Source organism: Ochotona princeps, chromosome 2, assembly GCF_030435755.1.
Source record: "Ochotona princeps isolate mOchPri1 chromosome 2, mOchPri1.hap1, whole genome shotgun sequence".
Classification (NCBI taxonomy): domain Eukaryota; kingdom Metazoa; phylum Chordata; class Mammalia; order Lagomorpha; family Ochotonidae; genus Ochotona; species Ochotona princeps.
In genome coordinates, this window is record NC_080833.1 from 56,558,695 (window position 1) to 56,572,311 (window position 13,617).

Below are 13,617 nucleotides of genomic sequence, written 5' to 3' on the forward strand. Positions count from 1 at the left end.
TGTGTGTGTGTGTGTGTGTTAGGGCTGAGGGTTCCAGAAACACAAAGATGAAGTGCTGCCTGGATCCTGGCAAACTCTAAACTCCTTTCTGCTTTGTGAACACAGGCACGCAGGGAGAAAGGCATGGATCTCCAGGAATTCCTATCCTGCTTGAAGCTGCACCCACTCTCCTTTGTTTAAAACAATTAGCTCAGATTTACAGTATCAAGCTCCTTTTAACTTGTCCGCACCAAATCAAGTCTGGAGACAAAATGCCTCGCAGAGATGCCCAAACCGGTGAGGGGTTTCAAGGCGCCGTGGGCCGCTGGCGGACCGTTGGCCCACAGCCCTACGGCGCGGGCTCCGGCAGAGGCACGCGCGAGGACGGCCCTCCGTGGACTCGGTGCACTCGGCAAACTTTAACAAAGCCGCGAAGACAGGAAGCCGATCCTCCCATCCGCGCCAGCCTGAGTTGGAGCTTAAGTTTGTACCGGGCTGTCCCAAATCCTGAGGGGTGAGGGATGCAAATGTGAAGAGGGGCCGGAGACGGGTGGCGCCTTAGAGACCTCAAGACGGAGGTGGCGGCGGGGGGGGGGGGGGCGGTTCCGAGGGGACGGTCTGGGACACAGCAGGCACCCGGAAGCCCGTTTGGCGCACGCCACGGGGGGTCTCCCAGGGAGGGCCCCATCCCTTGGGGGCTTATGACCTGTCACCTGCGGGGCGCTTTTTCGGGAGGACTGGGGGAGGATCAGGCAGACTCCGCGGCTCTAGGGGCTCTAAGAGGTGGGGGAGGGGAGGTTCGCTCGAGGGCAGGAGGCCAAAAGCAACACCTTTCGGATACGCTTTTCCCCTCGGACCACTTCAACTTCCCGCGGCGCCCGCCGAGGACTCTCCCACCCTACCCTACCCTAACCCACGGCCCCGCCCACTGCTCCGACCTGACTGCGGTCACCAGAGCCGGTGGAGGAGGAGTGCAACAAGGAAACCCTCCACCCGGCGCCCCACAACCAAGACCAGCAAATGCATTTCGCACCCGCACCAACCACAGCCTTGCTGCAGAGCCCTGGGTCTTGCGCCCGGCGCAGTTCCCCGACTCTTCTGTTGTTCTTAATAAAGTCGATTACGTTGCCCTCCCGGAGCCGATTGGAAGAGAACGGGGTGGAAAAGGCGAGGGGGTGGGGGGGGGAAGACGCGGGAAAAAAACAGGGTGGGGGGTGCGAGCAATCAACTTTTAACCCAGCGCTTCCTCGCGCAATCCGTCGCCATGCTTAGATTCCCACCCCCGCCACCCCCTCCTGCCTTTCAAGTGGATACTGAAACTAGGCCAAAACTTTTTCCCCTCCTTTTCTCTTAGCCACTAGACTGGATGGTGCCCCACGGAGCCCCATGGAGCTCTGCTTTCTTAAGCACAATAGCCGGACTAATTAGATCATAGAAGCGAGGCAGTGATACTGTAACAAGTAGCCCGAGAGGCGAAGAGGGAAGGGGCCCGAAAAGAGAGAAAGGGGGAAAAGTTTGCAGCTCTCGCACTTACCAATCAAGCCTCCCACCAGAAAGGCGATGACTTGGAACACGAGCAGAATCCCCCCGACAATGCACAGCTTCTTGGTGCTCATGTTCTCTATAATTGCCCCAGCCATGTTCGCGACCCCCTCCCCCTTTTTTTTCTTTCCTCCTTGAAATAAATGTTTTAGGGTGTGCTTTTTTGGATTATTTTTTTGTCCCCTTCCCTTCTCTTGCGCCCTCCTCCCTCGCCCCCTTGCTGGGCGCTGCAAAACTTCTAGGGTGCGGGAGCGCGGCAAGGATGGGACCCGGGCAGAAGGCGCCTGCACGGATTCCTCCGGCTCTGCCGGCTCGGGCTCCCCCAGTGCCCGGAGCTGTGATTGTGGCCGCTCCGCCGCCTGCGGACGCTTAAAGGAGCAGGGAAGCGGATCACATGACGCCGCCTCCCTCCCTTTCTTCCTCCCTCCCTCTCGCGCTTCCTCCCTCCGTCCCTCCGTCCCTCCCTCCCTCTCTAGCTTCTACCCCTCGCCCGCCAGCCCCGGGATCCGAGCTCCGGCGGGAGCTGGCACTGAGCTCCCTGGCCGGCCTGCAGCCTTGTCCCGCCTCGGGACCGGATCGTTTGGACACTGCTCAGCCTCTCGCACGTTTTCCCTTCTGCTTCCTAAAGTGCAAGGCTGAACCCACCAGGCGGGCCGCCCGTCAGCCCTTTAACTTCCATGCTGACTTCAGTAGAGAACCCTCCCCACCCTCAGCTGCTGCAACTCTATTTAGGAAAGAGGAGGAGACACATTTAAAGGAAGCTGACAGACACACGCCGAGAGAGAGATGCAGGACCAACTCTCAGTTCAGCTTCTCTTGGCAGGTCCCGGCTGGTTCTGAGTCTTGGGTTCAGCTAAATCCCATCGGGAACCTTGTGCCCTGGCCCTGTGCCTTCCTTCACCCCCACGGGGTTTGCAGAGCCTTTATCCTGGCTGTGACGCTAAAGAAAACGTGTTCTGCATTGTGAGCCTAATTCAAACACCACCTCATCTGAAAAGCCTTTCGAGCTGGCCACACCACTTCCGTATAGTGTCTCTGGGAACTGCAGCCCGACGTTTCTCTGTTTACATTTTTATCATTTATTGTAAGGACTTCGTGTGTGGAGGGTGGTCTCCACACCCGGAGTTGTTAATTTCTAATGGATAAGAACCCAGTTTTGTTCGTATCTCCCCCACGCCCATCCCCGTGGTGCCAAGCAAAAGTCTAGCTCTAATAGGTCCTCCTCTGTAAACTTTTGCGGAATGAATCAGTAAATGAATGTGAAAGCAAGGCCAGCATTTGCATTTCAAAAGCATAAAGTTGGTTTTAGAGAGTACACATATTGCAGTGCTTGTTGTCTGTGCTGCTAGCACACACAGTCATGCGTGGCTTAACCATGGGAATAGCATTGTTGGGCGATTTCGTGGTGGTGCTGACATCATAGGGTGTACTCACACAAGCTCAAAGGGCTACGACATTACAAAATGACCCAAGAAAGTTAGGCGGGGAGGCCTTCCTGTGCCAGTAAGCCTAAATTCCTGGACCTGGTTTTTCCGTGATTTGTAAATGGGCCACTTGGCCTTTGGCCGGTAATTTGGTGAATATCCCACCCCCAATACACAGTCTCCACCACCATCCACACCCATCCTACTAAGCCCTCCTAATGCTAGCCTCTGTGGATTCTAACTCCTCTTTCCTTTTCTACTCTCCTCACAGACTTTCAGGGACCTTCCAGAAAATGCTAGACAACTCACCCTTAATGGAAACATCCATCTCTAATCGGCAGCAAAATTCTTTAACCAAAGGGGTATTTCTTGGAGGGAAGGGAAGGGACGAAACTTTTCTTCACTGGTCTCAAGGATCACAACTTTTGCTTTTGCAACAAATTCTGTTAACAAAAGACAGGTTTACACCAGGAAAGTATAACACATGTATTTAGTTGATGCTTTATGTGACATTTCAGTCCTCAAATTAAACTTCTGAAGATCCCTGCCCCCCTTCTCAAGCCATCTGGGTTAGTGCTTAGTTTCCATGAAGGCTAGACAGTTGTACAGACATTTGGTTGGGCACAAAGAATATGTGCTGATATGAAATAGACCCAACAAGGCCTGTCCAGATTCATCACAGCCTCTCAATTGGGAGGTTTCTCTTTTCTTTCCAAATATGGAGCAGAATGTCTCTGGAATGACAGAATTAGTTTATAACCAACGCTAACACAGACAGGCAAAGGATGGCCAGGGAAAGACTCTGAGGGTTTCATGGCTGGCTTCTAGAAAGTGGTTCTAGAAGAATTCTAATGTCTGTGAATTGTCTACTGAAGGAGTTGGAAATTGGGAGGACAAGGCCAAGACAGGAGGGCAGGGCAAGGCCAGAGAGAAAATGCTTTCTGAGACTGTGTCCTAGGCTGTTGTTTTCACGTTGCACTGCTTAAAAAGAGATGGTGTACCACCTACCCTCAGTGTGTATTGTGTCTACAAGAAATATCTTTGGTAATTGAATTTGTTTCAGATTAGTGAAGCCCTTGAGCCACTTTTCCATCAGTTGCTCCCTTTGGGTCCAAATATGATTCTTGCACAATCACTAGCAGAATTCCTTCAGCTTAGTTGCCTCATCTGGAAATGACAGGCTTGGAATAAAATTGCAGTAAACACCAGCCAGATGAACCCCCGTTTTAGATGGCAATCAACTACAAGAGGGGCTTTAAAAAAGTTCATAGGAAATCAGAATTTAAAATTAGTTTACTCTGCTTCAAAAAACTGAGATACATACATAGTTTTCCAAATATACATCTCCCATCAACATATGAAACTTATCTCCTATAACAATTATTATTAAAAAGAGACATTTCTAATTGGTGGTCATTACTTCTGACTTGCATGAGATTACTAATATTGCATAACTGATTGTGGTGCAGACACTGTCCGTACTCATCACCATGAATTGCTTTTTTAAATCTCGGTTTTATTTTTTTTTTTTATTTTTTTTTAAGATTTATTCATTTTATTATAGCCAGATATACACAGAGGAGGAGAGACAGAGAGGAAGATCTTCCGTCCGATCATTCACTCCCCAAGTGAGCCGCAACGGACCGATGCGCGCCGATCCGAAGCCGGGAACCTGGAACCTCCTCCGGGTCTCCCACGCGGGTGCAGTGTCCCAACGCATTGGGCCGTCCTCGACTGCCTTCCCAGGCCACAAGCAGGGAGCTGGATGGGAAGTGGAGCTGCCGGGATCAGAACCGGCGCCCATATGGGATCCCGGGGCCTTCAAGGCGAGGACCCCAGCCGCTAGACCACGCCGCCGGGCCCTCTCGGTTTTATTTTTAACTAAAATATAAAAGCTGTTCACATTTGCATGATCTTTTGATACATGTCTATGTTGTGTGCTGTACAAATTAGGATAAACATATCTATCTCTTCAAGTCCTTATAATTTTTAGATGGTAAAAACATTCAAAACTAGTCTGTCTGGGTTTCTATAGAAATAACAATTTCTATTATGTCTTTTTTAATGTTAAAAATGATGATCAGATCTTTATTTTTTAAGGGGACAACATAGATGAATTTAAAAAAAAAGAGGATGAGTGTTATATCAGCTAGATCTGGAATATGTTTATGAACTGACTGCTCATTGCTTAGTGTGAATCCAGACAGGGACTGTCCAAACCTGCTAAAATCTTTTCCACATTTTCAAGTCAGTGTCACAAGAACTTCCCAGCTACCTTCTAACTGGTTAAGAGATCACCAATGGAGAACTTTTAACCTGTAGTTTTCTGCCCAATAAGGAGGGATCAGGGAATGCTTAAAATCCTAAGGCCTTTCCTCAAACCTATGGTGTCTCTCTCTTCTTTCAAGAGGCACCTCATCTCCTCATCTCACTTTGGAGGTGCTTTCCATTTCCCTCTTCTTTTCTTTTTTTTTTTTTTTAAGATTTATTTATTTTTATTGCAAAGTCAGATATACGGACAGGAGGAGAGACAGAAAGGAAGATATTCCATCTGTTGATTCACTCCCCAAGCGGCTACAATGGCTGGAGCTGAGCCAATGCAAAGCCAGGAACCTCTTTCGGGTCTCCCATGCGGGTGCAGGGTCCCAAAACTTTGGGTCATCCTCTACTGCTTTCCCAGGCCACTGGCAGGGAGCTGGATGGGAAGTGGGGCAGCCAGGAATTAGAACTGGTGCCCATATGGTTCCCCTCTTCTTTTCACATTCACCTGGTCACTTCACAAATAAAACCTTGTCTGTAACCAATTCCTAGCTTTTTATTTCTGTATTAAGAACCCACTGAGCTTTTCTGGTAATGTGAACCATCCTATTTACTTACTCTGAAGCTGAGCTTTCTCCTCTGTGAAATAGGGAAATTAAAAGCAGCTGCCTTGTAGGTATCCTGTTGATATGACTATTTTATTATTCTACTTAGAAAAGTGGAAAGGGAATCAGTAACTTTGTATTAAAAATCTGTAAAACTTGGAGGTGAGAGTTGTGACACATTAAACTATTGTTTGGGACTTCAGCATTAGGTGTCTGAGTGCTTGGTTTGAGTCTTGGCTATCTTGCTTCTGCTCAAGGGTTTTTTTTTTTTTTTTTTTTTTTTTTTTTTTTTTTTGCCCCATCATGCAATGGGAGACCCTGACGGAGTTCCTGGCTCCTGACTTCAACCTGGCAGAGCTTTGTATGGGAATTTTCCAGAGTGAACCAGCAATAGAAGCTCTCTCTCTCTTTCTATGTATGTGTCCCTCTTTCTGTTACTACACCTTTCAAATAAATCCTTTTTAAAAAGCAGCAAAATTGATCACTGACTAGTGTTTTCTGACCTTCAATATTTTATCATGTTATGATTACATTTTGAAGTATTGTAACTCTGGAGGTTACTTTACTTGGCAAGGGGTTCTAATACGAATTTCTAGGATTGAACACGAACAGTACTCAGTGAATTTTAACACAGGTTACTGAACATGTGTTCAGTATTTTTAAATTTGGGGTCATTTGTTTTATTAACTTGAAAGACAGAGAGAAAGGTCTAATTCTTTGGGTTCATTGTTCTAATTCCCATTTCAGCTAGGTGTAGGCCAGGTTAAAGCCAGGAGGTAAGAATTCATGTCTTGCATGGGAGGCAGGGACATAGTTTGAGTCAATAGCTGCTGCTTCTCCAGTTGTATGATATCAGGAAACTGGAATTGGGAGCATTGTCAGGACTTAAGCCTAGGCTCTCTATCTGGGATGCAGGCGTGTCAGGCAGCATCTTAACAACCAGACTAAATGCCTGCTATAGTGCCCAGACATCTATTATTATTATTACTATTATTATTATTATTATTAGATTAATTTATTTTTACTGGAAAGGCAAATATACAGAGAGGAGGAGAGACAGAGAGGAAGATCTTCCGTACAATGGTTTACTCCCTAAGTGAGCGCAACAGCTGGAACTGAGCCAATCCGAAGCCAGGAGCCAGGAGCTTTCCCGGGTCTCCCACATGAGTGCAGAGTCCCAAGGCTTTGGGCCATCCTCAACTGCTTTCCCAGGCCACAGACAGGGAGCTGGATGGGAAGCGGGGCTGCTGGGATTAGAACCAGCACCCATATGGGATCCCAGTGCGTGTAAGGTGAGGACTTTAACCGCTATGCTATTGTGCCAGGCCCCAGACATCTATTATTAACAAACAAAAAAACCTGGACTACCAAGAAAGTGTTTTCAGACAAGAGGTAGATTATTACAGAATAATCCATTGGATGCAAATCAACTCCCTGCTGACAGTAGCTGATCATTTCAACTACAGTTCAATGGCTATTATTCTGAAAAACAAAATAAAAACATGATGAAGTTATATTCCCTCTCCCCCTTTTTAAAAATAATTTAAAGGGAACAAGTTTCATATACATTGCAATTCAGATTTAGAAATTTAGTGAGACTTCTCACCTATCCTCCCTCATCCTTGCATTCCCCACCCACTCTATCCTTCCTTGTTTTAGTTTGTGTTTGTCTTTTTTTTTCTTTTTCTAGTTTTTACAATAGCCTATTTTAATTTCATTTTGCAATCACAGGTTTAACACTCCATTAAGTAAAGTACCAGGATCCCCATATGGGCACTGATTTGTGTTCCAGCTGCTCCACCTCCCTGCTTGTGGCCTGAGAAATTTGTGGAAGATAATCCAAAACCTTGGAACATGGCACCTGTGTTGGAGACAAAGAAGAAGCACCCGACTCCCTGCTTTGGATCGGTTCAGTTCTGGCCATAATGGCCATTTGGGGAGGAAACCAATGTATTGAAAATCTTTCTTTCTGTCTCTCCTTCTCTCTATAAACCTGCCTTCCTAATAAAAATGAATAAAGCTTCAAAAATAAGTTTTAAAAATGATATCAATACCTAGCAAGCAAAAAATAACAATAATAATAAAGAACAGCAACAAGAAAAATTCTACTCAGAAGTATAAATAAAAGCTGTAGACAACAAATCCCAGAATGTCATTCTTGCTTATAAAGATTACATTTTTTGTGCTCTGTGTATTACAATGAATATTATGATTTATTCATCATTTAATTTAAAGCTTTTGGCATGTCGAAGCCTGTAATGACATGAAATGTATATTTAATGAATAAATAAATGAACACATGAATATCTAACTGAAAATGAATGCTTCTCCTTGTCCTAATTTCTGCTAAGAATTTACTGATTCTATGCCTTCCTATATGTTGGTCTGAATTTTGCACATATATTTGTGGATGTGGTGTGTTGCCACCCCAACTGGCTTACAAAATCCCAAAAGACAAGTGGAGTGTGAGCTAAACTTTCGTCTTATTCACAGTCACAGCACAGCATCCAGCACAGAGGTGGGCTAAGTTCACAGTGTTGAGAAAGCCTCCCTTGAAAGCCAAGAGAGACATATTATTGTCATTGCAGTAAATGTAATGTGGAGATCTGAAAGAATTGAATATGCCTCCCTAAACATCTTATTTACTTCCCAGAGGAACCTAACAAGGGCAGTATTTCCTCTCTGGGGTTTCTCATTCTCCTAAATTGCTTTTCCCCATAAGTGGCATCCCTGTGGCTCTGCTCCACGGCTGTTGGTGTTTTTTCCCTAGTTAGCACCTGTGAATGTCAGCAGGCTCTGTGGGTTCACACTCTATTATTCAGTGCCAATATATGTGTATATGTTTTCACAGCTTCTCTTAAAAATGCTCTCCGCCCCCAAGCAGAGCCACTCCTCCCTTCTTTCTCCATGCACTCCCATTGTCTCATTTTGAGTGGAAATACAAGATCCTGCCTAGCAGCTCCTTTCCCTAACCTTGGGTAGCAACTGTTCAGAACTCAGAGCTTGAAGGACAATACAACAACCTGACCTTCAGTCAAAATAATTAAAATCCCACAATTCCGTTCCTTTTCATAGACAACTACTTCCCTGCAGATCTCCATTTCATCAGATTAAAAAATTCTTTTTAATATTTCACATACATCTGAATCATCAGATTTTTTTTCAATCCCAGCCTCATATCTTATTAATTAAGTCCACAAACCTAGGGAAATTTCTTACTGTTAGAGGTAAGAGAGATTACTTTCAGCACTTAAAAAATTATAGTATTAGAAACAGAGGTTATTATGAAGATAAAATAGTGTAAAAATTGTCTAGCACAGTGCCTGACATAAACTATAACAAAAATATTACCTGCTATAAGGAGAAGGAGGTTTCTGTTCCCAGAGAGCAAAACCAAACAAACTATAAAACCTCTAATTATAGTCTGACTTATGAAATTGTGTCTTTGAACCCATGCAACCTAGAAGGGCAGGTAAGAAACTTTATAGGTTTCCCGAGGCCTCTGATGGGAGGCAGATGACAGCTTAAAGCAGCCAGCCAGCCCCCCTTGTTTCCCAGACTTGAAAGAGGCTACAGTTCAGAGTTAGGCTGCTTCCAGTGTTTAGACCATTGAGATTCCATGGGTCCCTGGAGCAGAGGCAGGGAAAGGGCTTTTTCTGCTAGTCAGCTTTGCTGATGTGAGCTAAACAGTCCGCTGACTGCCTCAGCACCTTTCCTCCCACTGCTCTCCCTATTCCCTCACTGTACTTCCTCATGTACACAAGCTTCCCCCCCAGCCAGGGTGGCAGTAGGAGGAGACCCTGGACTGGTCAAGACATACTTATGTCACATTTATGTGGTGGTCTTGTGATATGCTTACAACACCCAACACCACAGCAGAAGCTGTAAACACATTTTGTTGACTGAATGAGTGTGAAGCCTCAGTTTGAGATGCCTGCATTCTAACAGGTTGAAGTCTCAGCTACTCTGCTTTTGACTCAGCCTTTAGCTAATTAACATGCTAGGAGGCAGTAAGTGATGGTTTAGGTAGCTGGGTCCTGCAGACCATGTTGAGAGTTGGATTGAGTTTGAGGATACTGGCCTTGACTTGACTGAGTCCTGGCTATTGCAGGCAATTAGCAACTGAATCAGCAGATGGAGGATCTCTCTCTCTCTCTCTCTCTCTCTCTCTCTGCTTTTCAAGTGAAAAATGAAAATTTTAAAAATTATTACATTATGAGTATGAACAAGGTCCAGCCCCTGGCTGTGCAAGGGCTTATGAATGCTCATCCTCTCCCCTACCACACAGATGACAATGGCAAGAAAAGGTACTCAAATCTGATCTTAGCTTAAAAAGAGAGAAAATGAGCCTTGAAAAATAAGCCCGGTTCTTACCCCATCAGTATCACTGCAGACTAGCTCAAAATGATCATTAAGTAGCTCAGCATGAAGGCTACTGTCCCATTAAAACAGTTTAAAAGACTCTATCTGTAGCATTGAAAGCCAAGGGTTGAACAACAACAAAACGCAGGAATATCAAGACCTCTGATATTGCTAGTTTACTGAAAGCGTCCAAGCCAGCTAAAATCTTGTGTCAGGTCCAGAGGCCTTGTGGGGCTTTTCTTGCTGGGCCACCATTTTATTGCCCTGTGTTTGCACATCCCACATTTGTCAGTACCTTACCACTTGTCAGTTGCCACTTTGTTTCTCACCAGGTGATCAGGAAAATAATGCTTTCAAGTGAGCAAAGCAGGAATAGCCCAGACATTTCCTAATTGGTTAGAGACCACCAAGGGGGAAGGTCTTCTGCAGGTTTCTGCCCAGATAAGGACAGGTCAGACAAGCCTTCAGAGCTCAAGACACTTCCTGAAACACTGGTGTCTTCCTCTCTTTTCAGGTGACACCCCATCTCCCAGATGCCCCTTCCTGCTTTCCCTTTCCTTCTTTTTCACATTTATTTGCTCACTTCACAAATAAAACCTTTACTCTATCTGCAACTGATTCCTGGCTTTTAATTTCTATACTAAACTGATGAAACAAACACATTGAGCTTTGTCAATAACCTTTCTAATTGTTGAAAAACTGGGATGGCTGGGATCAAGGGAGCTTAGCTCATCCCCCAAATTTCAGATACAGTTTCAAACTAACAGCCCCTACTAACAAAGCCAATAATTGTAAAAATAATAGCACCAAGAACTTGCTGATTGCTTTCTATGTACTAAGCACTATGCTAAATGTTCTACCTTTGTGATCAACACGAATTCATACAGCTATCCAATAAGGTAAGTACTAGGCTTATTCTGTTTATTTACTTAAAAAAATTTATTTAAAAAGTATACTAGACAGATCTTCAGTTCACTGGTTGGCTTTCCAAATGGCTACAAGGCTGAACTCCACTCAAGTCTCTCATATGGGATACAGGAATTCAAATACTTGAACCATTATCTGCTGCTTCCAAGGCACACCAGCAGGGAGTTGGATCAGCACCAGCACTCCAATATGGGATGCAGGATTCTCAAGTGGTGGCTTAACCCTCAACACCACAACACCTTCCCCACTCAGTTCAAATTAAAAAGAGAAAACCAAGCTTCAGTAGAGTGCACCGAGTTGAGATTTCTTCTGGGGAGGTGAGATTCTAAAATGATTGAGCACATGGTTCATTCATCCAGTCTTTGAACATTACCGAGCCAGGAGCTGATTTATATGCTGGGGAAGAGCAGTGAAGCCCCCAGTGGCCTTGCCCTCATTGAACCTATGTTAGGGCACCAACGTCAGAGCCTTAGTACTTATCGTCTTTATGTCAGCTATGCCCTTGAGCCCACCAAAAGACAGAAATCTGTGGGCTGTGGAAGTGAGTAGAAATCTAGTTCCTGATGTTTACAGTCGCTTCACTCCCACCTGTCCTGTGAGATCTTAAGCGATATTCATTCCAAAGCTCCTTTTCCTGCCAATTCTGAGACATACATTAATTTAATGTTTCTAGCTGTTCCTTTGTTCATTCATTCATCTCTTTTCTCCTGTAGTTTGTTCCCACTCAGAGCAAACTCCCTTTCATTAAGCCTTGAATCTTTGTAATTCTTTCTTTGCTGATAGGGTTTGCTGTAAAGCAGTTTTCCATGTGAAAGGTCAATTTTCAGGCCAAATGACTCAAGAAAATAATTGTTAAGCATAATTCTAGAATGTGTTGAAGGCATTCTTAAAAAATATACATTAGCAAAAGATATGCAGTACATAAGATTAATTTTGGCTGAGGTCATCTGTAAATTGATTCCTAAAATATTTTTTCTTGATTGTTTATTTTGTTGTCATGACATTGATCACTCCCATTGCTCAAGACTTCATGTAGCTTTACAAATACAATTCATCTTAATGTAACAATTTATGAAGGCAAAGGTTCTCTAAATTTGTATCTTAGGTAATACCTGAATGGTTTGGTGATGATATTTTTCATTTGTTTCTTAAGCACTTATTAGGTGCCATAAGCCAGGTACCCGACAAGTGCCATTTATCAAGGATACTAATGCAAAAAGAACACTCTTGCTTTCACAAAGCTTCTACTCTCAGGTATGTACAAAGGTCTTAGTGATATAACGACTTTAACACCCTAAAATGTAAGTCATACAGAATCGCCAGTATGAGAGCTGGGGAACTGACCTCCGGTGAGAGAAGAGAAAGGACAGAGTTTTTAGTCCTTGGCTTGCTGTGCAAGGTACTTCATGCTTAGCTCCATTTGACCATCACAGAAGGATAGAGAAGTTATGAGCACAAACGCTGGAGCCAAACCATCTGACTTAGCCTCTTCCTTGGTGTGTGCCTAGGTCAGTTAAGTTACTCTTTGTGCCTTAGTCCCTTCATTTATAAAATGGAATAATAGTGCCCTCTCATAAATATGATTGTATAAAGATTAAATGGGTTAATTTGTATAAGTCTTTAAAACAGTGCCCGAAACATAGTAGTTTCAATGTAAGAATTTGTTTAAAAAAATAAAAACTAAGTGTTTTTCCTTTCAGTCATGCTCACAAAAACTCAGTCCAATTTAAATATTTTGGTAAATTCCCAAAGTACTGCATATTGCTGAACATATGAGAGGTCTTCAAAAAGTTCATACAAAATGCCGAATATTAAAAAAAAAACAATCTATGTGTAGCTTTCAAAAATTTGTACACCAAAATAAATACATCTTAATTCCATTTTCCACAAACTATTTGAAGTATATTTGCATGTCAATTATTTGTTGGGAATGTGCTAAAAGCCAGGTGCTAGTACATAATTATAGGAAAGGGTATGTAAAACTAAGATCTCAGACAAAACAAATTTTGTTGGAATTCTGGCTCAATTATAGAACAGCTCTGATAGTTAAGGCAAACAGTTTCTCAGGGTCTCAGCCAAATAACCTGTAAAAAGAGATGGTGCTATTTTCACAAAAGCTGTAGGCTGAGATATACATTAATTTAATGTTTCTGGCTGCTCCTTTGTTCATTCATTCATGTCTTTTCTCTTGTACTTTTTTCCTACTCAGAGCAAACTCCCTCTCATTAAGCCTTGAATCTTTGTAATCCTTTCTTTGCTGATAGGGTTTGCTGCAAAACAGTTTTCCAAGTGAAAGATCAGTTTTCCAGCAAAATTTTATTTGTTTCTTAAGCACTTATTAGTTGCCGTAAGCTAGGTAGCAAAGCTCCATGAATGGATACTATAACGTGAAACTAGGGGAGTTGAAGGAGGAAGAGAAGTCGAATAATTCGGAGGTTAATATTATTACTTAGTTAGAAAACTGAAGTTTGGTGTTCAGCTGCTACTTCTGATCCTGTCCTGACCAGGTACTCTTCCTT

At 43.9% G+C, this 13,617-nt stretch overlaps 1 protein-coding gene across 1 annotated transcript in view; it reads right to left on the reverse strand.

Moving 5' to 3' along the window:
* WLS (Wnt ligand secretion mediator) overlaps nucleotides 1-1,955 on the reverse strand; it is a 112,977-nt gene extending 111,022 nt beyond the window's left edge. Inside the window, exon 1 of the mRNA XM_004588762.4 lies at nucleotides 1,514-1,955. Within this exon, the coding sequence (XP_004588819.1) occupies nucleotides 1,514-1,619 (106 nt within the window). The 5' untranslated portion in view covers nucleotides 1,620-1,955. The remainder of the gene's footprint in view (nucleotides 1-1,513) is intronic.
* Between the last annotated feature and the right edge of the window lie 11,662 nt (nucleotides 1,956-13,617).